The sequence below is a fragment of the Sus scrofa genome, chromosome 6 (genome assembly GCF_054392235.1).
Source record: "Sus scrofa isolate SSC_HxYL_T2T_F1_AM1 chromosome 6, Sscrofa_HxYL_maternal_Yorkshire_Landrace_v2.0, whole genome shotgun sequence".
In the NCBI taxonomy this organism is placed as follows: domain Eukaryota; kingdom Metazoa; phylum Chordata; class Mammalia; order Artiodactyla; family Suidae; genus Sus; species Sus scrofa.
Genome location: NC_139388.1, coordinates 20,846,397 through 20,872,575, shown reverse-complemented (window position 1 = coordinate 20,872,575; position 26,179 = coordinate 20,846,397). Strand labels below are relative to the sequence as shown.

Sequence of the window (26,179 nt, the reverse complement as noted above, 5' to 3'; positions counted from 1 at the left end):
TTCTTTTTGGAATGATTGGGAAAAAAAAAAAGTTCGGGAATTAGTTTATGGTCATAGTCACACAATGTTGCAAATACCATAAAACTTGTATACACTTTAAAAGGGTTAACTTTGTGGTATATGAATTATGTCTCAACAGAACTATTATTTTTCAAGACATGTGCATACAGGTGTCAGCATGGGCATGCTTTCATTTCTCTGCGGAAATGCCTAGGAGTGGGACGGCTGGGTCGGGAGGAATATGTAACTTTGTAAGAGGCGGACAAACTTTCCAAGGTAGCATTTGCGCTCCCACCAGGAATTTGCTTCATATCCTCATTAGCACTCGGTCTAGTCAGGTGTTTGTTGTTGTTTGGTTTTCACTAATAGATAAGTAGCATGTTCTCACTGTGGTTTTAATTTGCATTTCTTTTATGATTAAAGAGGTTGAGCATCTGTCTCTTCATGTGCCCAGTTCCCATCCATGTCCCTTCTTCGCTGAAGTGTCTGTTCAAATCTTTTGTGCATGTTTAATTGGGTTGTTTTCTTATTCCTGAGTTGTGAGAATTCTTTATATATCCTGGATACTGGCCCTTTCTCAGATACATGTTTTGCAAATTTTCTTCCTAACAGTTTGTGGCTTGTCTTTTCATTTTCTTAAGAGTGCCTTTTTGAAGAGCAGAAGTGTTCCATTTTAATGAGGCCTAATTTATCCCATTTTTGGCATGCTTTTATGTCCTAAGAAATTTTGGCCTAACTCAAGTCATAAATATTTTTGCCTATGTTTTCTCCTGATCTGGCAGCTGAGACAGGGATATGGAAAGTCATAAGACAGAAAAAGAACTACTGTCATGAGGGAAAGGCAACGTTGTGAAGGCGAGAGAAGGCCCAGTCCTAAATTTTGAAGGTCGGGGGCAGCTCCCTGGACCAGACACAGGGAGGCCAGGAGAGGCTGCAAAGCCGAGATCCTATGGCTGTGTTGTCCTCTTTCCGCAAACGAAAGGCCTGGGGGACAGTGTTCCAGGCGGCCTGTGGCAAGGCCTGGAGGTGAGAACAGACTGTTCAGGGAACTTGAAGTCCTTCAGGGTGGCAGGATCAGGGCGGACGAGGAAGGACTCGGGGGAGACAGGTGGGAGAAGCCAGCACAAGGTTGGAACCTCAGGGCCTTTTCAGCTCTGCTGGCGGAGGGGGTTGACTCCAAGGGGGGGTGGGGTTGACTCCAAGGCGGGGGGGTGGGGGGTGGGGTATGGAAGGGTTTCAGCAGAGAAGGACATGGTCAGGCCACGGGATGCAAAAGTCCCTGTCTCCGGCTTCTGAGTAAAGCTCTGATGGGGAGCGGGGAGGTGCGGGTGCTGCGAAGAGGATCTGAGGGAGATGGAGGCTGGATCTGGGCACCGCAAGGCAGAGCCCTTGAGCCTCTCAGTGGCAACTGTGGCTGGCAAGGGGAGCCCTGGAGGAGGGGCCTAAGTTGAGTGCAAGACTGTCATACGCAGAGGGCTCCCCTGGATTGATCTGAAGGGCGAAGGGTGCACACCTCGGACTCCCCGGCCAATAGTCCTTTCTAACAGTGTTGCCAGATGTAACGAAAGAAAGAGAAGGAAAAGATAGGCAGGTGGAAATCTAGAGGATGAAATTTGAAGTTGAGATCAACAGCCAACACTTTTTTTTTTTTTTTTTTTTTTTGTCTTTTTGCCTTTTCTAGGGCCGCTCCCGCAGCATGTGGTGGTTCCCAGGCTAGGGGTCGAATCGGAGCTGTAGCCACCGGCCTACGCCAGAGCCACAGCAACGCGGGATCCAAGCCGCATCTGTGACCTACAACACAGCTCACGGCAACACCAGATCCTTAACCCACTGAGCAAGGCCAGGGATCAAACCCGCAACCTCATGGTTCCTAGTCGGATTCATTAACCACTCAGCCATGACGGGAACTCCAACAGTCAACACTTCTTAGCGTACATCTCCCCAATTAGGCATTTCGCCTTTTATCTTTATCTGGCAGCTGGCCTTCAGCGCTCCTCACCCCCCCCAACCCCCCCGGACACACGACACTTTTCTGGGAAGACAGCAGCAAAACAACACAGAAACGGCTCGTCTGTGGCCTTTCTGGCATCTACTTGTCATCCTTCACCAGGTGCCTCCTCGGAGACTCTGGTCCTAAGCAGCGACCCCCAGACTCCACCACTCCACCTACTCCATCTTCCTGCTAGTCTGGAAGTTCCCCCGAAAGCTGGGCCCAGTGCCCAGTCTGGGCAAGGCCAGGACCCTGCTGGGAGGCGGGGACACAAATACCCAGCAATGTCTCCCTCATCCCTGCCCCCCACACCCAGGTGGGCCGTTGCCAGGAAGTGGTCCCTGCCCAGAGCCTGGACCCCAGTGGGGCTCAGGGCCACATGCCTGGGGCCGCTTCTGGGAATGACCAGACTCATTCTGTGTCACTGTGGCCACATCCTCCCTTGGGCAGCCCTGAGCTTGGTAAGATCGAACAGGCCAGGTCTGGGCTGGGGTGCAGGTTGGGGTGGGGTCCCAGCAAGGCCCTGCTTCACTGGGTCACCGCTCCCTGGAGCTTCCTAAGAGAGGCTGGAGGGTCCCGTGATCCCCAGCACCATCATGGGGCCCCCCCAAGGCCTGGGGAGCCTGGCACAAGCCAGGGATACCCAAATTATGGGAGCTCACCGGGGGCTCCATCACCCCGATAGAGGTGGGGGGACACTCTACCAGGATTCCTAGTGGGAAAGAGACCTTCTCTGTGGGCACATTGGAGAGAGTTCATGGGAGACACGATAACTGAGCCACTGGGCATTTAAAGAGATCAGAGGATTGGGGAAAGGAGGGATGGGGGACAGGTGGCAATGGCCTGGATGCAGCACCGTATGGGAGGTGTCCTTAAAATGACCAAAGGCCAGCAAGACTGGAGCTCTAGGGAAAGTGGGAGAGCAAGTGGCAAAGCCGAGAGACAGCAGGATGTGCCAAGTGATGACCTGGGCCTGGAGCTTAGACAGGTCGGCCTCTGAGACTCCGTTGACACTGTTAATAATAATAGCAAATCACTAATGATAACAACCACCATTTACTGAGCGCTTACCCTCTGCTACGCCTCTGTATATGAATTGTTTTATTAACCTTTAAAACAGGTAGTCCCATTACCTCTATTTTACAAGATGGGAAAACTCAGGCACAGAGAGGTAGACAGCCTTGTTCACTGTCATACAGCTAACAAGTGACAGAGCTGGCATTTGATCCAAGGCAGTCTGGCTCCAGAGCCCACACCACTCACCACCTGGCGAAGGGCTATTCCTATCAAGGAATGAACAGAGGGCAGAGGAGCCCCTTGGGAGAAAATGATCCAGCTCCAATTCCTTCCCTGTGATGTTCAAAGTCATTAAAACCTGTCTGAGGGCCTGGAGTGCGCCCCTAGGGACCTATCCCAGCCTTTGCTCTAGTACCAGATACGCCCAGAGCACAAGGCACCAAGAGTCAGCGCGGGGGCTGCATCAGGAAAGAGAGAAATGGCTGTGCAGACAGTGCTGGCGTTCCTGCTGCCAGCCACTCAGCAGGCAGTCCTGGAGGCAGGACCTCTCCATCTGGGGCGTCATGTCTACACACAGGCAGGTGATCACAGCATCTCCAGACACGGTGTTGGACCCAGTGGCTTCTGACATGGGCCAACAGCGCCGCCTGGTGTGCAGCCCCGGAAGAGCGCTGGCTTCCTGAGTGAGCTTCCCACTGGGTCTGACAGGTCAAGGGCCATGGTGAGTCTCTACAACGGCGACCGGCTATGTGAAAGCCAACACAACAAACAGGAAGTGAACGGGGAGGGCTTACAAAAGACGTGTAAAATTCATACCAACTTATAAATACTTGAGGTGCCCACCAGCTCCGAGAGAACAGAACCCACACATTCACGCCTGCCAGGCGACATTCGGTCCTGCCCAGTCACCAATAGCCAGGTCACTGGAGCTCAGACAAAGGGGAAATAGGTGCTCCCCTCCCACCTCCGGGAAGTCCTATAGCCCCCGCCGCCACTGGTCTAAATAGCCTCTGTGGGTCTTGCAAGCACCGGAGGAGCAGCTTCTGGGAAGGACAGGACTTAACTGATCTTTGGGAAAGATGGGCTTGGAGTTAGAGTCATATTTTGGGGGCTAAAGGAAAAGAGGCCTCGAGTACAGGCTAGTGAGATCTCAGACCCTGGGCTGGGGACCCGCCACCAGGGCTGACCCTCTCCTGGAGGAAGGAGGCAGGGCCCAGCAGGCGTTTCTAGGACAGCTAGACAAGACCCTGCCCCCAGCAGGCAGGTGGAGGGAACAGGGCCGGGCCAGGTGGAATCCCGCCCCACTCTGATCCCTTCCTGCCTGTTCCCATTCAATCTGCACAAAGCTCTGGGGTTAGGCAGGACCAGAGCCATCTGCCCCCATGTCACAGATATGGAACCAAGTGAGAAGTGACAGGCCCAAGGTCAGACAGTGAGACTCAGAGCTAGGCGCTGAAATGTGACCTCCTGACTCCCAGGCCAACCCTCTGGCCACACACCTGGCCAGGTAGGCCCAGGCATCAGGGGAAAGTCTACTGCCCCCAGGTGGGACTGGACCTGCCCCGGAGCAGAATTCCAAGGGAGACAGAGCAACCCCTACCCTCTGGGCCTGGGGAGCTGTAGAGGTGGAAAAGCCCCCCTTGGAGGTGACAGTGGCCTCTGGTGTCCAGCAGCTAGCCTGCCACCTTGTCTGGCAGAAGCCGGAGCCTCAGGCTGCAGACAGTCAGAGAGGCCGCAGGTTCCAGGCCAGGAGGTCCAGACAGCCCAGCTTACTGCATCGCCTGGGAGGAGCTGAATGCCTCCATCTCTGCCTCCGCCTCCGCCTCCGCGCGGCACCTCTGGGAGCAGAACCACAGGAAGAGGAAGAAACCTGCGAAGCAAAAGACTAGTCAGGGGAAGAAGCATGGGGCCTCCCTCAGAATCCAGGCACCTCCTTGGTTGGGCTGGGTTGGGCCTCCCTGAGGCCCAGGAAGAGTTCTTAGAATCCCTTCCTATGGGAGGCCAGAGGGGCAGGGCGGAGGGGTTGGAGATCCAGCCACCACTGGCCCACAGGCTGCCTTTGTGCCAATTACAAGGTGGCACCCCTTCCTGTGGGTGGACGTAGCTCCAAACCAGCTTGTTGGGGCTAGATTTCAGCCCCTGACTCGCCCCCTCAACCTGCAGCCCTTCAGCAGGAAACATGATCCAGCCATACACGACCCCCTGGGCTTTCGTCCACGCCACCCGCAGGTCCTACCGTAGAATGAGTTGAAGATGGTGAAGAGGAAGAGCTGGGGCAGCAGGAAAACGCCAAAGGAGAAGAAGGCCAAGGCCCAGGTGGTGCCCAGCAGCACGGTGAGGCCCAGCACAGTGACCGTGTCCCGGCAGGCCCGGGGGCCCGGCGGCTTCTCCTGCACCCGCAGTCTGCGCAGGACCCGCAGCGCCCAGACCAGCACCACCAGGTTGAAAAGGGACATGAGGCCACCATAGCCCATGACCAGGACACTGTGCACGTCGGGGTTCCGCACCCAGCATCTGCGGGGGAGGGGTGAAGCGCCGAGGTTGGTGCGGCTCCCGGGCCTCCAGACTGCCTCTTGAACCCGGGCCGGTCTCCTGGCTCAGACCCGTGGTCTCCCATCTGACCGCACCCATGGTGAAGTCCCGGGCAGCTCCTGCAGCCAGGCCACCACGACTGGACCTACCTGCCCCCTCGCACCCCTGCCTACAGCCCCCGAACGCCTCCTTTCCAGCCCCACGGTCTCTCTCACGTCTCCATGCTTTTACCCACCTGCACACTTCCTCCTCTTCCTTGAGCTCGAACCCTCCCCCCTCCGCAGCCAGTCTGACTATCGATTTGCACTGTGTTGGGTGGATTATTGGTCCTCTTTCCTGGAAACTTGTCCCTCCACCCACCACACAGTCATCACCATCTCCTCCTCATCTTTGTGCAAAGGCCCCAGGACACCCACGCTTCCCTGACCCTTGAGTGAGGGCCGTTGTCCACGTGTGGATTGAGAAGCAGAGGCAGCAGCAGGAAAACGCCACCAAGGGTGGAGGAAAGAGCCAGAGAGATGCCTGGCAGTTGCCCCAGCCCTGGTCCTAGACCCTCTGTGAGGGCTTCATGCCCTCGGCTTCCCCGAGACACCTTCAAGGCAGGTGCTGCCTTTTACCCAGTCAGGTGACGTGATTGCCGTGAATTAGCCCTTCCAGCCCCGTGATGACCCCGCGAGGCAGGCGCATAATCATCCTCATCCTACAGTTGAGGAGATGAGGCTCTGGCTGGAACCACACACACTAGTTAGGAGTCAATGGTGGGACTTACAGCCCAGAGGTCTGAGCCCGGAGCCTGAGCCGCTAACTGTGAGCACCACCTGCTCACAGGCACTGCAGGCACAAGGGTCCTTAAGTATTTTTTAGGGGGAGTTCCTGTCATGGTGCAGCAGAAACGAATCCAACTAGAAACCATGAGGTTGTGGGTTCGATCCCTGGCCTCGCTCAGTGGGTTAAGGATCTGGTGTTGCTGTGGCTGTGGTGTAGGCCGGCGGCTACAGCTCCGATTAGACCCCTAGCCTAGGAACCTCCATATGCCATGGGTGTGGCCCTGAAAAGACAAAAAGACCAAAAAAAAATATGTATATATATGTATTATTTTGGGGATTCATCCAAGTGGATGAGTGTGGTGGTGGATCATTGCAGATGATCGCCTAGTGGGAGTGGCTCTGTCACATGTATTAATACAGTCCTGTCAGTGAGCATTGGAGTTAGCTTCAAGGTATGTTTTTGTCCTTTTTTTTTTAGGGCCACACCCATGGCATATAGAGGTTCCCAGGCTAGGGGTCAAATTGGAGCTGCAGCTGCTGGCCCATGCCACAGCAACTAGGGATCCGAGCCATGTCTTCGACCTATACCACAGCTCACAGCAACACCAGATCCTTAACCCACTGAGCAAGGCCAGGGATTGAACTTGTATGCTCATGGATGCTAGTCAGATTCATTTCTGCTGAGCTGCATCGGGAACTCCTCAAGGTATTTTTTTTTAACTTGCCGTTAAAGAAGATGTGGTATATAAACACACAATGGAATATTTCAGCCACGAAAGGAAGTCTTGCCATTTGTGACAACATGGATGGAGCTTGAGGGCATTATGCTAAGCAAAGTAAGTTGGACAAAGACAGATGAATACTGTATTACCTCACTTACTACAAACAAAACAACAAGCTCATAGATACAAAGAACAAATTGGTGGTTGCCAGGGCGGGGTGGGGAGGGAAGTGCAAAATGGGTAAATGAGTCAAAAGGCACAAACTTCCAGTTACAAAATAAATAAGTCCTGGGGATGAACTGTACAGTGTGGTGACTGCAGCTGATAAAACTGTACTGCATATTTGAAAGTTGCTAAGAGAGTAGATCTTCAAAGCTCTCATCAGGAGAGAAACAAATTCGGTAACTGTGGTGACAGATGTTAACTAGGCTTATTGTGGTCATTTTGCAATATAAACAAATATCAAATCATTAGGTGGTGCACCTGAAACAAATAGAGTGTTGCCTGTCAATTATACATCAAACAAATTTTTAATTAAAAAAAAATTTTAGGAGTTCCCATCGTGGCGCAGTGGTTAACAAATCCAACTAGGAACCATGAGCTTGGGGGTTTGCTCCCTGGCCTTGCTCAGTGGGTTAACGATCCGGCATCGCCGTGAGCTGTGGTGTAGGTTCCAGACGCAGCTCAGATTCCATGTGGCTGTGGCTGTGGTGTAGGCCAGCGGCTACAGCTCCGATTCAACCCCTAGCTTAGGAACCTCCATATGCCGCAGGAGCGGCCCAAGAAATGGCAAAAAGACAAAAAAAAAAAAAAAATTCTAGCAAGCCAATATTGAATATCTAATTAATTACTAAGATTTCATCTAAAAAAAATTTTAAAGCATGCATACACGTGGTAAGGGTTTTCTTAATGCAGGAGAATAAAAGTCACACAATTCAGAGTAAGAGGGGAGAGAAGAGGCGAGGAAGACGCGAAGCTGCTTCTCAGGGGGGGAGCTCGGAATGTCCCTGCATTAATGTGCTTCCTGCCCCGTGGAAGTGTCCCTGCAAGTCTTTTGTCCATGTCACATATTATATAATGAAACAGATGCTTAAAGAGTCCTAAGCCACACTTCCTCAGAGAAACCAACCCAACCCTCAAGCGAGAGGAATTAACCAGCTCCCCTCAGTGCCCAGAGCCCTCGCTGCCCAGAGGCTGGCTCAGGCAGTGGCTGGGGGCCAGGCTCTGGAGCCACCCTGCCTGGGACTGAGTCCCAGCTCGGCCTTGCCCAGCTGAGTCCTCTCGGGCAGGGTTTTTTGGCTGCCTGTGCCTCAGTTTCCCTAACTGTCAACAAGGGCTGACAATAGCACCTGCTCCTGGCTATGAGGATTAAACAGGCTAACGCCCAGGCCTGCCATAGAGTCTGTCCTCAGCCGTCCTGAGCTTACATCAGCCAGGAGACGAAAAATGGCCAGATGGTCAGCTGCCGGTGATGGGTCTACAGGGGTTATTAAGCTATTCCATGTTGGCTGTTAGGAACATTTCATAACAAGAAGGTTAATGTCCTAGGGCACGGGGGATGAGCCGAGTCTCTGCCCCTGAGACCCCCCCAGGCCGCCCTCCCCCAGCCATGCCGAGCCTGGTCCCTGGGGTGTCCCAGCCCCCACAACACTCTCTGACTGGGAGCCTTTGAGGGCTGGCAGTGCCACGCCAGGCTCAGGCCAGGGGGAGCCAGAGCCTGAGACAGCAAAGCAAGGTGGTGGGAGGGAGAAGAGCCGGGCGCAGGCTGAGCTCCACCACAGGGCTGAGAGCCACAGCAGGGCTGGCCGATGCCTGCGCACTGCCAGGAGACAGAGGCTCCCCTGCCCTGGCCTGGCCCTGGAGGCCCCTGTGCAGGCGGGCGCTGGAGTCAGCTTCCTAGAGGTGGCCTCTGCCCCATAGGAGACCCTGGGGATCCAGCAGAAGGGGCGTGGCAAAGCCCCCTGGAAACCACGCCCTGTCTAAGCCGTGACCCCGCCCCGCTCCGCTGCCAGCACCCTCCTGTTCCAGGACCACCTGTCTTGAGCCCCAAGGCCGAGTGGCCCTGCTGCCAGAGCCAGGGGGCCCGCCGCAGCCCCAGGAGCACTTACATGGACATGTTCTGGAAGTCCGTGCCATTTCTCTGGCTATCGGAGAGTGGGATCCTGTGGGGTCCATAAACTGAGCTGTTGGTGGCAAGAAGCAGCAGCACCAGGAAGGCCGGGACCCCTAAGGAGTGGGACAGAGGCTCGGTATCTGTCAGGAGACCCCAGAGATGGGCTGGCTGTGGGGTTTCCAGGGCTGCTACAAGAAAAGTCTACTGGGCGAGTGGGGGGTGGGGGAGAGACTGTTCCATGCCCCCACTTGCTGTCCCGGGGTCCAGCCTCAGAGCAATCAGTCTGGAGCTCTTCGAGAAGGCTCATATGCATGAGGGCTCAAGGGTGGGATGGGAGCGGCAAGAGTAGTGGTCACACTGGGAGGTGGTGGCTGGGCAGTAACGGAAGAGAAGGTTTGGAAACTGGTGAAGAGACAGATAGTCAAGAAAGGGGCTAGGATGGTGATAGAGACGCCAACGACAGTGGCACCAGAGACAGTGGTGAAGCCAAGGATGAGGATGGTGCTGGTGATGGAGGTGGAGGTGACAGTGGTCCTGGAGGTGATGACGATGGAAGAATTGGAGGTGGAAGTGGTGATAAGAGTGATGTTGGGAGTTCCCTTCGTGGCTCAGTGGTTAACGAATCCGACTAAGATCCACAGGGATGCAGGTTGGATCCCTGGCCTCCCTCAGCGGGTTAAGGATCCAGCATTGCCATGGGCTATGGTGGAGGTCACAGATGCGGCTCAGAGCCCACATCGCTGTGGCTGTGGTGCAGGCCAGCAGCTGCAGCTCTGATTCGACCCCTAGCCTGGGAACGTCCATGCGCTGTGGGTGTGGCCCTAAAAAGGCAAAAAAGAAAGAAGAGAAGAGGGGTATAGAAGGAGGTGGTGGGTGCTGCAGGAATGATGACCAGTGGTCACAGCCGTGGAGGAGAAAGATAAGGACAGGAATTCAGGACACGGGTAGGGGGGAGAGACAGCGCTCACCCCAGCCCACGGCGCAGAGCTTGAGCACGTATCGGCGGAAGTAGATGTTGTAGACGCGCCCGAGCAGGAGGTAGAGGTTGAAGCCTTCGATGGCCATCCAGGTGAGGCAGCTGAGCAGCATGTAGTGCAGGGTGGCGCCCAGCACCGTGCATGCTGACCCGGGCACGGCCCACACCGGGCTCAGCAGGAAGGCGACGTTGAGGAGCAGCACGGAGGAGTTTAGGTTCATGTGGATGCGTGTTGTGGAGTCACTCTGCTTCCTGGGGGTGGAAGCATCGCTCCCAGTGACCTGGACATCACCAGGCAGCATCACCCACTGGGCTCAGAGACCCACAGTGACCGGGACACAGGGGTCGAGAGGGGCTGGGACCCAACAGCGGCCACTCGCACAGTGAGGTGGGCCTCCCGCCTCTTGCCCTCTGCCCCCTAGAAAAGCCCACCTGATTCTGGGGGCCCCAGGAGGAGAGAAGGAGGGGTGCTGAGCAGCAGTGAGTGGGCGGGCCTGGCACGAGGGCAGGGGACTACCTGGCATAGAACTGCAGCAGGACAGTGAGCAGCGAGGCCACGATGGAGATGCTGCAGCCCACCAGGGAGATATACAGGAGGGGTGCCAGCAACGTGGCAGGGACCGGGGCTGGGGAGAGTTGCTGTGGGAAAGAAGTGGGGTCAGAAGCATGGAAATGCCCTCCCCTGCCTGAATCAAAGCGAGCTTCCAGGACCTCAGTTCCCAGTCCCCCTGCACTACAATCCTAGCCATGGTCCTGGCTTAAAAACAGCCATGGCAGACCCAGTGGCCTGCCTCCCAACTCCCAGCTCCCAATTCCCATTCCCCTTCCTCCCCTCCCTTACTCTCTATGCACATGGGTGGACCCTCCACTTCTCCCACTGTGTGCAGTCAGGTTCGCCGGGCCTGGCCTATCAGAGCCCTTCCTCCTCTTGCCCACAGTGACCGCTTAAGGGATAGTCAGGTGACACACTCTAGGCCTATGTGACTTAGTTCCAAGACCTTGGCTGGCAGAACTGGGTAAGAGAGCTCTCATTCTTACTGGCCTGAAAGCTAGTAGGACATGAACTTGAAACTCTAGCCATGTTATTCTCCCATGGGGAGATCCCAGCTGAGAGCTAAGCTAGCACAAAACAAGTATAATTGAGAGACTGAAATAGAGTCCTATCTTGGTGCTATGGAGCCCCTGGATCAGGCCATACCTGAAGCCTAACCCAGCCTTTTCAGAAACATGAACCCATAAGTTTCTCTTTTTTTCCCTCAAGGCCATTTGAGTTGGATTTTTCTGTCCCTTGCAATAGCTTTCACCTTTCTCCTCTGTCCTGGATAGGGGGCCCTCTGCAGCTCTGACCACCCTCAGCCAGGCTGGATACACACATACCATGAGAACAGCAAAATAGGTGAGGTGGTTGCAGCGGCAGAGCACCTGGGAAGGTGAAGGCTGCTCTGTGAGACAGCCCTCAGGGCTCCAGGCCCCCCAGTAGTCCTTGCTGGCTCCCTCCTTCCAGAAAACACATGTCACCGTGTAGCTTTCCTAAGGGGAGATGCTGGAGTTGGGTGCAGCCGAGGGGTGCAGGGGAGGGCTATGGATCAGGGTCTGGAAATTGTGGAGGCCAGAGATGACTCAGCTGTACCCCTGTCAACATTTTACCAGGCACTGGCCAGGCTTTGGCATCAGACAGACTCAGACTCCAACTGCACCTCCACCATAGGTCTGAGAGTGACGTGGGAAAATCGCAGGGGTTCTCTGAGCCTCAGTTTACTCATCTGCAAAATGGGATCACTTATACCCAAGTCGCGAGGATAGTGGAGTAATCAAAGGCGGTGAGGAATCTCGAGTGCCCAGCTCTGGCCTATACAGTAGGTGCTCTATAATCAACTGTCCCCCTTCTGCTCCTCCCCATGGGGAACAATGACGATCCAGACCCATCCCAGTAGGGAAGAGAAAGAGTCATCAACAGACAACCCTGACGCCAAGCCACGTGGGTGGAAGGATGAGGGAAATGTCACAGGGAAGGCCACGGAGAAAGGGAAGAGGAGTCTTGAGAAGAGAAGGATAACTGAGGCACTGAGACCTTGGAGGACACATGGGATTCAACAGAAGTGGAGCAAGGACATACTAGGTAAAAGGAACCCAAAGGCAAAGGCCCAGAAGAATGAAAGGAAAGGTTGATGGGGAAATTGGGAGTGCAGAGCGGTCCTGATGAGGCTGATGGAAGATAGAGCCAGAGTGGAGAGGCTCTGGGCTTTCCAGGAATGCCATTGGGGCTTGTGCCCACCTGGCAGCCCTTCTTCCTTCTTTCGGCATCAACATCTGTACTTTCCTTGAGACCTACCCCTCCCCCAGTAATAGGTCAGATGAATCCAGCCCACTCCCTGAACCATGTGACCCAGGTCTGGCCAATTCACTCAGGCACAGTGATGGTTCAGGAATGGACATGTGACTTAGCTGGACCTTTAGGATCCATTATGGGATCCTGGTTTGCACGGACAAGAAAGAGCCTTCTGAGAAGAGGGGAAGGAGGTCCAGCACTTCAGCTGCTCTCTTACTACAGAATGGAGAGTCAAGGCAGGAAATCATTATTGAGAGATGGAGATTAAGCCATTAGGGCATCATATCAGCCCCTGGATCCAGCCATGCCTGAAGTTGGCCCAGCCCTGAACATTTCATGTACATGAGCCAATGAATTCCTTTCTGTGTTTAAGCTGGCTTGACTTGGTTTTCTATCTTTTGCAATTCAAAGACTCCTGACTAATGCAGTGAGCGAAATTTCTCTCTTATTTCTTTGGGAGGAATTTTCAAAGTGTGATAGATTCAAAGCAGTTTCCAGGACAGTTCCAGAGGTTTCCGTTTGATCAAACCAAATTCAACAGGACAGCCACAAGGGGGCGGGTTGGGCAGAAGTGGGGGCGGGGTGCCCCCAACAGTACCAGGCTTTGATTGTGCCAGAAGCTGATGTTCACCCGATCACTGAGGTTGTTCACAGGTCCATGACCCAGCTGGGCCCCCAGAACATAGTTATTGAGCAGAGATGAGTTGATGTCTTTCTGGAAGGGCAACAGAAGAAAGACTGACTGGAGGGGACATAAGGAAACCCTGGATGAGGTCTTAGAGCCCCCCCTCCAGCCCCTCGTCCCTGGATGAGAACAAGCAGCATGGCTTTCACATGTACATCTGGGCCACCCAGGCAGTCTTTGCATGCACTACCTCCTCTACCTGGAAACTGGAAAGCTGCCCTCTCACCTTCGCTTTCCATTTGTTAAATGTACCCTCCACTTCACCCCTACCCTCACTCACTTTTTTTTTTGGCCACACCCATAGCATACAGAAGTTCCTGGGTCAGGGATCAAACCCGTGCCATAGCAGTTACAACCCCAGATCCTTAACTGCTAGGCCGCCAGGGAACTCCCCTAACTCACTTCCAAAGCCAAGGTTAAAAGGCACTTCCTCCAGAAGCCCTCCGGGACTGCTCGCTGGGGACAAGGCTGAACCCACTTGACTCATGCATTGCTTTCTATCTCTATGGTTATAATCAACCTTCGGCTAAAATTCAGTCTCTAAGGTCCCAGTCTAATTACTGAGATAGAGAGTTCTTTGAGGAGAGGGACCTTGTAACCTACTTGTCTGTCTCCCATCTAGGGACAAGCACATACACAGTAGATTTCTTAGGTCTCATTTGCACATTATAATCCCTTCTCCCTACCATTCTGCTAAAACAGAGGCCCAGAGAGGGGCTCTGGCTGGCTGAAGGTGCACAGAAGGCTGGTCCCTGCCGAGAGACCAGGAGGTGACATGGACCCCTGCAGTCCCCAGGGAGAAGCCAGCACCCACCCTGCTGAGCTCACCATGGCACTGACCTTGAAAAAGTGGCTGGTGAAGAAGTAGATGCAGATGAGACGCAGCTCCCTGGTGTGGGTCCTGCAGGCATCCCGGGTCAGCTCAGCCGGGAACTGCATGGCGTGCCGGGCTTGGGCCTGCAGAGGGTCAAAGACAGGCTGAGCTGGTGCCCGGAGTCTCCAGACCCACCGCCACACCCTCACTGCTCCCTGCTCCCTGTGAAGCCCTCCCAGCCTCGCCACGAGCGTTTCCCACCTTGGAGCCTCCACCTGCAGAGCCCTCTCCTGCCAGGCTGCACATCCACCCACACTTCCCGAGATCCCAAGCCTTCCATCCAGGCTGCTCTGGTCTTGAATTTGGGTATTTATCCCACCCAGCTGGGGCCCTGAAGTCGGAGCATCTCGGTCTGTAGGCATTCAGTGGGAATCATACCAGGGTCCTCAAAGGAGTCCAGATACCCTGGCCTCTCCCGCGGCTGCCTCCCACCAGGACCCTGCAGGAAGAGGACACTGCCCCTGAGGGGCCACAAGCACCCCGTTTCCATCAGAACATCAGCCCCATTTTACAGAGGCGGCAACTCCCAGCTGTTAAGGCAGAGCCCAGACCATGGGGAAGAGGGCATGGACCCCAGGGAAAGTCCAGACCTTAAACCCTTGGAGCATCTCTGGGTGGAGGCTCTAGCTACCCCATCCCTGGCCACCTCTGACCTGGGGGACACGCTCCAGAGTGTCACTGCTCAGTGAGAGGCCGGTGAAGTTGCAGCCCAGCTTGAAGGCCAGCGTCTGGATGGTGTGTGTCTTCAAGGTGAGGTTGTGGCCCCCAAAGCTGACGTTGAGCAGCCTCCATTCCAGGCCATGGATGAAGCTGAAGCCGAGAGATGGTCAGAGACTGGTGTTGGGGTGGAGGCGAGAGAGGCTCCCCGCAGCCTCCCCATCCCACACCCCTGCACGCCCACGTCCAGACATGTGCACACAGGGTTCCTGGCACATGTTTACCTCCCCCCCCCAAACCCATCCCCTTCTCCCAATTATCTTTTTCTTTCTACAGCTGCATCTGAGGCCTATGGACGTTCCTGAGCCACAGGTCAAATCGGAGCTGCAGCTGGGGCCTAGGCCACAGTCACAGCAACACTGGATCCGAGCTGCATCTGCGACCTAGGCTGCAGCTCACAGCAATGCCAGATCTTCGACCCACTGAGCAAGGCCAGAGATGGAACCCGAATCCTCTCAGAGACAATATCAAGTCCTTAACCCACTGAGCCACAATGGGAACTTCTTCCCCAATCTTGTTCGGGTCCCAGTTTGCTGACACCTCCTCCGGGAAGCTTTCCCTGGCTGAAGTGCCTCACAGTCCATATGCTTCCCCGATCAGTCATCAGCATCGGCCTGTCACCCAGAGCTGCTCGGCCTTTGGGTCACAGACCCTGCAGAGCCCAGCTTGAAGCCCTTTCCCAGAAAAAGGCACGGAGACCCCCGATTTTGCACCTAGTTTCCTGGCATCCATGGTTAGTGGCCCCCAACAGACAGTAAACTCAATAAGGACAGGGACCCGTCGATCCTGCATCTCCAGAACTTGGTGTCGGGTACATAGTAAATGCCGAATAAATGCGTGTTGAATAAATGAATTAACAGTCTTTATGGACCAACCCTGGGCCACTGATTCAAGGTGCAAGCTGGGGTGGAACACGGCTGACGCTGGTGGGGGGCGAGGAGGCACACAACTCACTCAGCAAAGGAAATCAGGCTCCGTTTCTTGGCCGCCACCTCCATCTTCTCCATCCAGCTCAGGGCGTCTTGGGACGATTCTGTGGGGTGAGATGGACCTCCGCCTCGGCCCCTGACCACAGCTGCCCCCGCCCCGGGCCTCTGGGCTTTCCACCCCAGCCTGCTGCTGCCCCACGAGGCCTAAGCGCCCCCTTTCAATCTCCCTTGCTTTGAGGCCTCCCCACTTTACCTCACAGCCAGGGCCCTGGGCTAGGATGATCCCCGCAGCTCAGCGGAGCCCACTTACCTGCCGTCCAGCTCTGGGAAGTCACCAGGCACAGGCAGAAGAAAAGGGCCCCCCAGCGATCCATGCCCTGTGCCCGGTCTCCTCCAAGAACCAGCTCCCGACCTGGAAAAGTGCATGTCGCCATCATCACGGGACTCTAACTAAAGGCGTCTGGCTTATCCCACAATTAGGACGTGCAACATCTTATGGGACCCTCGGTTCCCCTGCCCTGAAGAAACTGAGGCTCAGAGAGCAAGGAGTCCCGCTCTGCATGAGGCTGCCGGAAGCCAGGTCTCAGTTACTCCGGGATCCCAGGGCATTTGGTAACGCCTGCCCTTTGCAGCTCTGCGAGACCATTCCCTGCCTCCCACATGGTCTCTCTGGGGGGCCGCTCCAGGGCTCTGACCTCACCCAGGAGAACGTTGGGGGTTGCTTGTCATCAACCCTATCCTACCCTGTCATCCACCCTCCATGTGACTTTGGGCAAGAATCTGTCCCTCTCTGCCTTCATTTTCCTGGGTTTTAAAATAAGCTCATAGGGGTAGGAGTGGGATGGACGGGGAGTCTGGGGTTAATAGATGCAAACATTGCATTGGAGTGGATAAGCAATGAGATCCTGCTGGATAACACAGGGAACCATACCTAGTCACTTGTGATGGAACATTATGGAGGATAACATGAGAAAAATAATGTGTGTGTATATATATATATATATGACTGGGTCACTTTGCTGTACAGTAGAAATTGAGAACACTATAAATCAACTATAATGGAAAAAATAAAAGTCATATAAATAAAATAATATAATAAACTTCTGCTTAAATATAGCAAATGTATGTCTACCTCCTGAAACGTCACTAAAATGCAAACAAATGAATAAAACAGACACAAAGCCACAAAAGACGGAACAGTGGGAAAGAAGACAATAGCAGAGGAGAGAGGTCAGCAAAATTTTGGAGGCTACAGAGCTGTTGGCCCCTGGGTTAAAAAGAAAATTAAAGCAAACCATAAAATGATGAATCCAAGAGCCTGCAGTGAGGAGTTGGAGCTGGTGTGGTGAGGGGACAGGGAGAGGCCCGCTGGGGCAAGCCTCCCAATTGTGGGAGCACTTGAGAACCGCAGGCAGCGGGAACCTCTGAAGGTGGAGTCAAGGATGAGGCTAAAAACAGGGGGGTGTTGGAGTTTCTGTCGTGGCGCAGCAGAAACGAATCCGACTAGGAACTATGAGGTTGTGGGTTCAATCCCTGGCCTCAATCAGTGGGTTAAGGATCTGGTGTTGCGGTGAGCTATTGTGTAGGTCGCAGATGCAGCTCGGATCTGGCGTTGCTGTGGCTCTGGTGTAGACCGGCAGCTACAACTCCGATTAGACCCCTAGCCTGGGAGCCTCCATATGCCGCAGGTGCGGCCATAGAAAAAAGACAAAAAAAGACTAAAAATTTAAAAAAATAAAATAAAAACAGGGGATTGTTGGTTGTGGGGACCCCCCCCCCTTTTTTTTGTCTTTTTAGGGCTGTACCTGTGGCATATGGAAGTCCCAGGATAGGGGTCAAATCGGAGCTGCAGCTGCTGGCCTACACCATAGCCATGGCAGCTAGGGAATCTGAGCTGTGTCTGCAACCTACACCACAGCTCTGGGCAACGCAGGATCCTTAGCCCACTGAGCGAGGCCAGGGATCAAACCCAAGTCTTCATGGATACTAGTCAGGTTCATTACCACTGAGCCACAAAGGGAACTCCCAGACTGTGAATCTTTAAAATGACCAGCTGGGTCCCCAGATCTCCTTTGCCACCTGGGGCATCCAGGACCCTCCCTCACCACCCTTCCCTCCCAACCCCACTCCAGCACAAAGGTAATCCCTGGATCCAGTGCACCAGAGAGAATCTGATGGGAAGGGTGGGGTGCCACTCCATGAGATGCCATTCCATGGGGTGCCATTCCGGTATGGGAAAATCAAGCCATATCACCCACTTCCTCCTCTTCCAATCAGCTTCCGGAAGACTGCCACAGCCAGGTAATGATGCTCCAAGGCAGGAGAAAATTCTTCTCGAAGTGTCCTACAGCTACTGACCTTTTGGTGTTCCTTGATAAAATGGCCAGAACCAAACTTAAGGTGAAGCCTTGCCAGTCACCAAGCCCTGCCAAGTAATTAAGTTTTTTATGCTCAAGCCGGGATCATGAGGTATTCTAAAATACACCCCTTTCTCGGGAAGCTGCTGGAGGATGTGCTCCAATAAAATGAGGCAGTAAATCATGCAAGAACACATAGGGGCCAGGAAACCCCACCAGAAGAGAGGGGAAGCGGCCCCCCAGAAAATGTGTGAAAGAAGGCCTAGGTTGATGGCGGGACAGCAGAACTGGGCACATCCTGTCCAGAAGGAAACAGGAGAAAAGAAGGTTCCAGGAGGGAGGTCTCAGCACATAAAACAAGGAGGAAGAGAAGAATATACAGACTCTCTGACAGCTGTTGAACATTGAGAGATGTCTTGCAGAAAGCTTGCAAATGAAAAAAAGAAGCAATTAATTTCAGGAAGACCACACTGTACAGGAGAGAAAATATAATCTTACTACACAAATTGACTTACTAAAGAATGAAATATACATACATAGTCATTATAAAAACATTGAATGGCAGGTTTATTTTTAATTGTATTAAAACTGTATGTAAATGATTTCTACTTCCTTGTTTTTTTTTTTTCTTTTTAGGGCCGCACCCGCAGCATATGGAAGTTCCCAGGCTAGGGGTCAAATTGGAGCTACAGCTGCCAGACTACACCACAGCCACAGCAACCTGGGATCCAAGCTGTGTCTGTGACTTACACCACAGCTCACAGCAACACCAGATCCTTAATCCACTGAGCGAGGCCAGGGATCGAACCCACATCCTCATGGATACTAGTCGGATTTGTTTCCGCCGAGCCACGACGGGAACTCCAGCTTCCATTTATGACGCAGAGAACCACAGAATATCCCTCCCATCATCAGAATGGAAAAAGCCAAATAATGTGCAAAATCCATTTTCTGAGCCCCCTGAAGAGCTGAGGTCACAAGGTAACCAGATAAACTGATTTCCAAGGAGGAAGCGTTTCACCTCTGACATAGGAGGAACATAGGAACATAGGAGGAAGCAGTGGTCACTACAACAGCAGATGAGAAGAAAACAACTGCTACCTTAATGGATTCTTTAAGGCTGAGTGTGGACTGGCGTGACAGTTTCAAACGCCCGGAAGCCCCAGACACAAGGGGAGCGTGTATCCACTTGACAGGTCCTACCCACAGTCCTCTGCTGGTGCTCAGGAGAATGACTGGGGGTGGGGCAAGGATCTGAAAGAGCCCCTGTGGTGACACAGGGATGCCAAGCTCTGAGAGTAGAGCAGAAGCACCAGGAGAAGGCGCTGGGAGCTCCGGGCCACACGTGAGTACAGGATGGTGACAGGCTGCTGCTGAGAGACAGACATCTGCGCCCTGGCCTTGCTCTGATGTCACGCCCTCATCCCACAGGCCCCTAACCTGCTACCCGGCAGAGGGCTGCTGCCTCTGGTGGTGGAGTGAAAAAAAACCCACCTCCCCCAGATCCTGCAGCAACACTAGGCAAAAGCCATCCGCCACTACCTAGGAGTGGGAAACTCACCAGTGCCCAGCGATTTTGCACTGATATAAAATGACGACCTGGAGTTCCCATTGTGGCTCGGCGGGTTAAGAACCCGACAGAGTGTCTGTGAGGATTTGGGTTTCGATCCCTGGACTCACTCTGTAGGTTAAGGATCCGGCATTGTCACAAGCGTGGTATAGGTTGCAGCTGTGGCTGGGATCCCGAGTTGCTGTGGCTGTGGTGTAGGCCAGCAGCTGCTGCTCTGATTCAGCCCCTCCTTGCCTGGGAACTTCCATATGCTATAAGTGTGGCCCTAAAAAGAAAACTAACAAACAAAAACAAGGTCCTGCTGCTGCTGGGAGAAAGGCAGGCACCTCATTCACACTCAAGACCTCTCCACCAATTCAAGGCTGAGTTTGGCTCCCATGAGAGTGAAGGATAGGAAGCCTGACTGCACTCTAGCACTTGCACTAAGAGGCAGAGCATGTCAGTCACTGGAAGAGAAACAGGAAAACTAAGACAGCTCCAGTCCTGGGGCTCAGGCACAGGGCTGCCCACAACTGAAGTCAGAGCAAGAGAACCAATAACCCATTGCCTCTGTCAAAATCTCTCTACCGAGTAATAAGCAACAGCTGTCTCTACCACGACCACCAGCACCACCCTCCCCCCGCCGCCCCTCGCAAAGGGGCTAGAACACAAAGAAAGATTCCCTCTGGGTTGCATGCATGCAAAGCTGAGTTGAGCAGGAATACTGAGAAAAATCCCTGAAGGATTCAAGGTCTCATCCTAAGCATAGAATTATGTCAATCCGCCACTGGAGGAATGTGAAAGTGGGGTGCACAGAAGGTCCCCTTTAACCCAAATCAACTACAGACTCAACTGACTCAAGGCCCTATACTTAACCCGTGACATAGGAAATGTGCCACTTTCAGGCATAAATATCATTTACCTCACTACTGTCCTTTCCCACACAATGCCCAGTATTCTATCACAGATTCTAACACACACATAAAATCAAGAAAAAGAAAAGATCCATTGTCGAAAAGAGGCAACAGAACCAGAGCCAAGGAAGACCAAAATGTTGGAAGGCTCAGATAGGGACTCTAAGATAGCTATGATCAATGCGCTTGCTAAAGGGCGCAGTGGAAAAGGTATACTCCTAAGAACAGTTGGGAAATTTCAGGAGAGAAATGGAGACGATTAAGGATAGTCAAGTAGAAATGAAAAACTCAATATCACTGAGAAGGAACCTCTTCTATGGGTTTATCAGCAAACCAGACACAGCAAAGTAAGTGCTGAACTTGAAGATGGAGCAATACAAATTATTTGAATTGAAATACAAAGAATAAGAAGAGTAAAAATAAAAAGAGAATATCCAAGAACTGTAGGACAGGGGCAAATGATCTAATTTAAATGCAGTTAGAGTCTCAGATGGACAGACTGAACAGAGAAGAAGAAACATTTGAAAAGATAATCTTCAAAATGTTTCCAGAATTAATGAAGGTCAACAGGAGTTCCCGTCATGGCTCAGTGGTTAACGAACCCAACTAGCATCCATGAGGATGCGGGTTCAATCTCTGGCCTCACTCAGTGGGTTAAGGATCCGGCGTTGCCGTGAGCTGCGGGGTAGGTCGCAGATGCAGCTTAGATCCCACATTGCTGTGGCTGCGCTGTAGACTGGAGGCTACAGCTCCGAATGGACCCCTAGCCTGGGAACCTCCATATGCCGTGAGTGTGGCCCTAAAAGACAAAAAAAGACCAAAAAAAAAAAAAAAGAAGAAGAAGAAGAAGAAGGTCAACCAAGTACAGATCCATGAAGCTCTGCAAAACTCAGGGGGACAAAAACAAAGAAAATGATACCTACATACTTTGTAGTCAAACTGCGGCAAAACCAAAGATTAAGAGAAAATCTTGAAGGCAGCCAGAGAGAAAAAGAAATACTGTATATAGAAAATAAGAGGGAAGAACTATGACAGACTTATCAGAAACTATACAAGTCAGGAGATACCATAGCCAGGTCTTTCAAGAAAAATCTGTCAACCTAGAATTCAGGGCTCAGCGAAGATGTCTTTCAAAAACAAAAAACAAAATAAAGTCGTTTTCAGATGAGCAAAGGCTTCAAGAATTCATTTCCAGCAAACTTGCACTAAAAGAAATATTAAAAGAAGCTCTTACAGCAGAAGAAAATTTATACCAGATGGAAAATTGGACCTACACATAGAAATGAAGAGTGCTGAAGTTGGTAAAAATGTGTCGGATACAAAATAAATTTTCTTGATTTTAACATCTGTCCAATGTAAAAATGGCAACAATATAGTGTGGGGATCGTAATATGTGTAAAATTAAAACATAGCACAGAAATAGCACAAAGGGCAGAAACATTACCAAAAACATCACCCATAAAAGAAAAAAATGATAGCTTGAATTTCCTCAAAAATATGAACTTCTAATCTTTGAAGGTCACGGTTAAGACAATGAGACTACAAGCCACAGACCAAGGGAAAAGATTTGCAAACACAAATCTGAAAGAAAACAAAAACATGTATCTGCACTCTATTGAGAGTTCATAAAACTAAGTAAGACAAATAACCCAATGTAAACAATGGGAAAAGATTTAAACGGCCACTACACCAAAGAAGACACGCAGATGGCAAACGAGCACATGAAAAGATGCTCAGCATCATTAGTCATCAGGGAAATGCAAATAAAACCACAATGACATGTCACGACACACTTTCTGAGGTAATGAAGAATCAGCACACACCTTCTAAAATTAAAATAACTGGTGGAGTTCCCATCATGGCGCAGCAGAAACCAATCCGACTGGGAACCATGAGATTTTGGGTTCAATCCCTGGCCTCGCTCAGTGGGTTAAGGATCCAGCGTTGCCATGAGCTGTGGTGTAGGTCACAGACGTGGCTTGGATCTGGCGTTGCTGTGGCTGTGGTGTAGGCCGGCAGCTGCTCCAATTGGACCCCTAGCCTGGAAGCCTCCATGTGCCACAGGTGTAGCCCCAAATTTAAAAAAATAGAATTAAAATTAAAATAACTGTTAATACCAGGGGTCGTTGAGGATCTAGAACAGCTGGAACTCTCATACATTGCTGGAAGGAATGCACAACGGGACAACCACTTTGAAAAAAACTGGAAATAATACAAATTGCCATCCACTGGTGAAAGATAAACTGTGGTGTATCCACACAACAGAATACTACACAGCACTAAAAAAAAAAAAAAAAAAAAACGAGCTGCTGATACAGGCCATACACAGCTTCATCTCAAAATCACTACGCTGAGTGCCAGAAGCCAGATACAAAGGGTTATATATTTTGATTCCACCTACATCATGATCTTCCAGAAAAGTAAAAACCTTTCCAGAGTTTCCATGGGGTGGGGAGAAGGTACTGACTGTAAAAGGACAAAAGGCAACTCTTTGGGGAGATAGAAATACTCTGTAATCTTTTTTTTTTTTTTTCTTTTTTTGGCTTTTTTTAGGGCCACACCCACAGCATATGGAAGCTCCCAGGCTGGGGTCCAATCGGAGCTACAGCTGCTGGCCTATGCCACAGCCACAGCAATGATGGATCCTTAACCCCCTGAGCGAGGCCAGGGATTGAACCCGCAACCTCACGGATACTAGTCAGGTTTGTTACCCCTGAGCCACAACAGGAACTCCCAGAAATATTCTGCTTCTTGATTGTGATCAACATGTATGCAGGACTCTATATATTTGTTACAGCCCGTCAAACGGCTCCCCCAAAGTGTTGGTTTTATGGTAAGTGAAGCATCCCTCTAGAAACCAAATTTTAGAGAGAATCAAACCCCAAATATACTAAGAGGATAGAAAGGAGGACATGGCGGTGGGGGGGGAGCACAGGAGGGCTAATCTTGCTCCCTTTGGGATCCCCCCCACCCCCGGGCATCAGAAAGGGGGCTCTGGAAACACCTATTTGATGCCCGGGGCAGAGAGGAGTTAAGAGCGTGAGCTTTCATTTTCCCACCGCTGCATTTGCAAAGACCTGAAATAGAACGGCAGCCCCTGAGAGATGACACCCCACCCGCAGGGGTGTCAAGAGGCCACCCTTTTCAAGAAAATCATTTGGCAACATCAACTTCTCCTTCTGAATATCCTCTGACTTGAGGAACTCATTTTTGTGAATTTATCCTATGGAAACGAGAGGGCAGGCCAAGAATATAGACGTTGAAAAATATTTAGAATACCATTGCTAATCATAAAAAAGTCAAAACGTCGTAAATGTTACTTTTCAATAGAGGAAGAATGAAATACATTACAGTTCAATGTCACTCTGGAAGACAGTTTGACAACGTCTTATAAAACTACACATGCCCCTACCATGTGACCCAGCAACCGTCGTCTTGGGCATTTATTCCCGAGAAACAAAAACTCCTGTTCACGCCAAAACCTACACTTGAAAACTTCACAGCAGCCTCGTTCACAAGAGCCCCAGAGTGGAAACAATTCCAGGGTGCCTTCAATGGGTGACTGGTCAAACAAACTCAGGCACATCCACATCATGAAATACAACTCAGCAACTAAAATATATATACTGTTACACCCAACTTGGGTCTCAAGGGAATCAAACGGAGCAGGGGGGTGGGGGAGGCAATCTCCAAAATGTTGCATACTGTATGAATGGGTTTATAGGACATTTTTTTCTTTTTTTGTCTTTTGTCTTTCTAGGGCTGCACCCAGGGCATATGGAGGTTGCCAGGCTAGGGGTCCAATCAGAGCTGTAGCTAACGGCCTACGCCACAGCCACAGCAATGCCAGATCGGAGCCACATCTGTGACCTACACCTACAGCTCACAGCAACACCGGATCCTTAATCCACGGAGCGAGGCCAGGGATCAAACCTACGTCCTCATGGATGCCAGCCAGATTCGTTTCCACTCAGTCATGACGGGAACTCCTGATGGGTATGACGTTCTTGAAATAACAGAATTATAGAGGTGGAGAAGAGATTAGTGGTTGCCAACGGTTGGTGGGGTTGGGGGTTGTTCTGTAAAGGAGCAGCACTAAGGAGCTTTGTGGTGATGGAACAGTTTTGTGTCTTGATGGTGGTAGTGGTTACCAGAATCCACACATGTCACAAACACACGCACACATACACATAAATGAGTGAGTCAAAATTGATGAAATCTGAATGAAGTCTGTAAATTGTAACCAAGTCAATTTCCTGGTGTGATATTATACCCTAGGTACGCAGGATGTTAGCACTGGAGAAAATTGGGTGAAACAGACACAAAACCTTTTGTGTGTATTTTTTGTGATCTTCTGCAAATCTATCTTTTTTTCAAAATGAAAAGTTAAAAAAATGCGGGAGTTCCCATTGTGGTTCAACAGTAATGACCTGACTAGTATCCACGAGGACTCGGATTCCATCCCCGGCCTCGCTCAGTGGGTTAAGGATCCGGTGGTTGCCATGAGCTGTGGTGTAGGTCAGAGACATGGCTCTGATCTCACATTGCTGTGGCTGTGGTGTAGGCCAGCAGCTGCAGCTCCGATTCGACCCCTAGCCTGGGAACCTCCATATGCCACAGGTGCAGCCCTAAAAAGATCAAACAAATAAAATAAAATAATTTAAAAAATAAAAATAAAAACTGTGCCGTAGATAGTCACATAGAAGAGGAGCACAGCATGCCAGTGAGTGGAAAGAGCAGGTTGAAAATAGCACATATAATGTCATCACATGTATGGAAAATTATCTTTGTACGCATGCTTAAACCTATGACGATAACTAGAAGAATGGTCACCAAAATGTTAATAATGTTTGGGAGAAGACTATTTTTTCTTTTTATATTTACTATAATGTTTGAATTTTCTACAACAACTGTGGATAACCTTCACAACAGAAAAGCAAATACGTTAATGCTTAGGATTTTTTTTCATACTCCAAATGACTATTTATCATTATAGGTAAAAATAATAGTGATATATTGCTTATGAGAAACAAAAAGCATGTTGTAAAACCAATCCTTGTAGAAATTCTATGTTTCATACATGCAAAAGATATAAATCAAGGTCACTCTGGCGGGGGAGATTCGGGGCCCATGTGTTTTGTTCCTGTGGTTTCTTGGGTGGGTTGTTTTTTTTTTTTTTTTTTTTTGGTCTTTGTAGGGCCACATCCGCAGCATATGGAGGTTCCCAGGCTAGAGGTCCAATCAGAGCTGTAGCTGCCGGCCTACACCACAGCCACAGCAGTGCCAGATTCGAGCCGTGTCTGCAACCCACACCACAGCTCACGACAACACCAGATCCTTAACCCACTGAGTGAGGCCAGGGATCGAACCTGCATCCCCATGGATGCTAGTCAGATTCATTAATCACTGATCCACGATGGGAACACCGCCATAAGTTATTTAACCAGTCCCTTGTTAAGGGCCACTGTGCTGGTTCCAGGCTCCTGCTCTTACAAACAGTGTGGCTGCGGCTTATACTTGTTATCATTTCCCATCATTTCCTGATTCCCAAGATAGCTCTTGTATCATGTTCAAGTTCATCACCTGCCCATATTTGTACTGGGTTAGACTTTTCCTTATCAACTTATAGAACCCCTTTACATAATAGGAAAATTAGCTCTTTGTCTAGCATATGCATTGCAAATACCTTTCCTCCTTTGCCATTTGCC

The 26,179-nt window shown here is 51.3% G+C and overlaps 1 protein-coding gene across 14 annotated transcripts in view; it reads right to left on the bottom strand.

Annotated features, from left to right (window-relative positions):
• Nucleotides 1–3,068: 3,068 nt before the first annotated feature.
• The window catches only part of ADGRG5 (adhesion G protein-coupled receptor G5), a 32,078-nt gene continuing 8,967 nt past the window's right edge, over nt 3,069–26,179 (bottom strand). For 7 of the 14 annotated variants that reach the window (XR_002344544.2, XR_014805622.1, XR_014805627.1 and 4 more), the window contains 12 exons: nt 15,962–16,063; nt 15,677–15,755; nt 14,659–14,815; nt 13,972–14,088; nt 13,045–13,161; nt 11,495–11,647; nt 10,635–10,756; nt 10,110–10,369; nt 9,137–9,254; nt 5,244–5,521; nt 4,608–4,877; nt 3,069–3,752 (listed from right to left, as the gene is read on the bottom strand). Coding sequence is in view for 5 of the 14 variants with exons in the window: in XM_084959825.1 (XP_084815951.1) it covers nt 3,737–3,752; nt 4,781–4,877; nt 5,244–5,521; nt 9,137–9,254; nt 10,110–10,369; nt 10,635–10,756; nt 11,495–11,647; nt 13,045–13,161; nt 13,972–14,088; nt 14,659–14,815; nt 15,677–15,755; nt 15,962–16,025 (1,578 nt within the window). In the remaining 9 variants the exon portion in view is untranslated. Of the gene's footprint in view, nt 3,753–3,793; nt 4,878–5,243; nt 5,522–9,136; nt 9,255–10,109; nt 10,370–10,634; nt 10,757–11,494; nt 11,648–13,044; nt 13,162–13,971; nt 14,089–14,658; nt 14,816–15,676; nt 15,756–15,961; nt 16,064–17,909; nt 18,022–26,179 lie in introns of those variants that run through there. The other 7 variants (XM_084959825.1, XM_084959826.1, XM_084959824.1 and 4 more) reach the window with 3 other exon arrangements.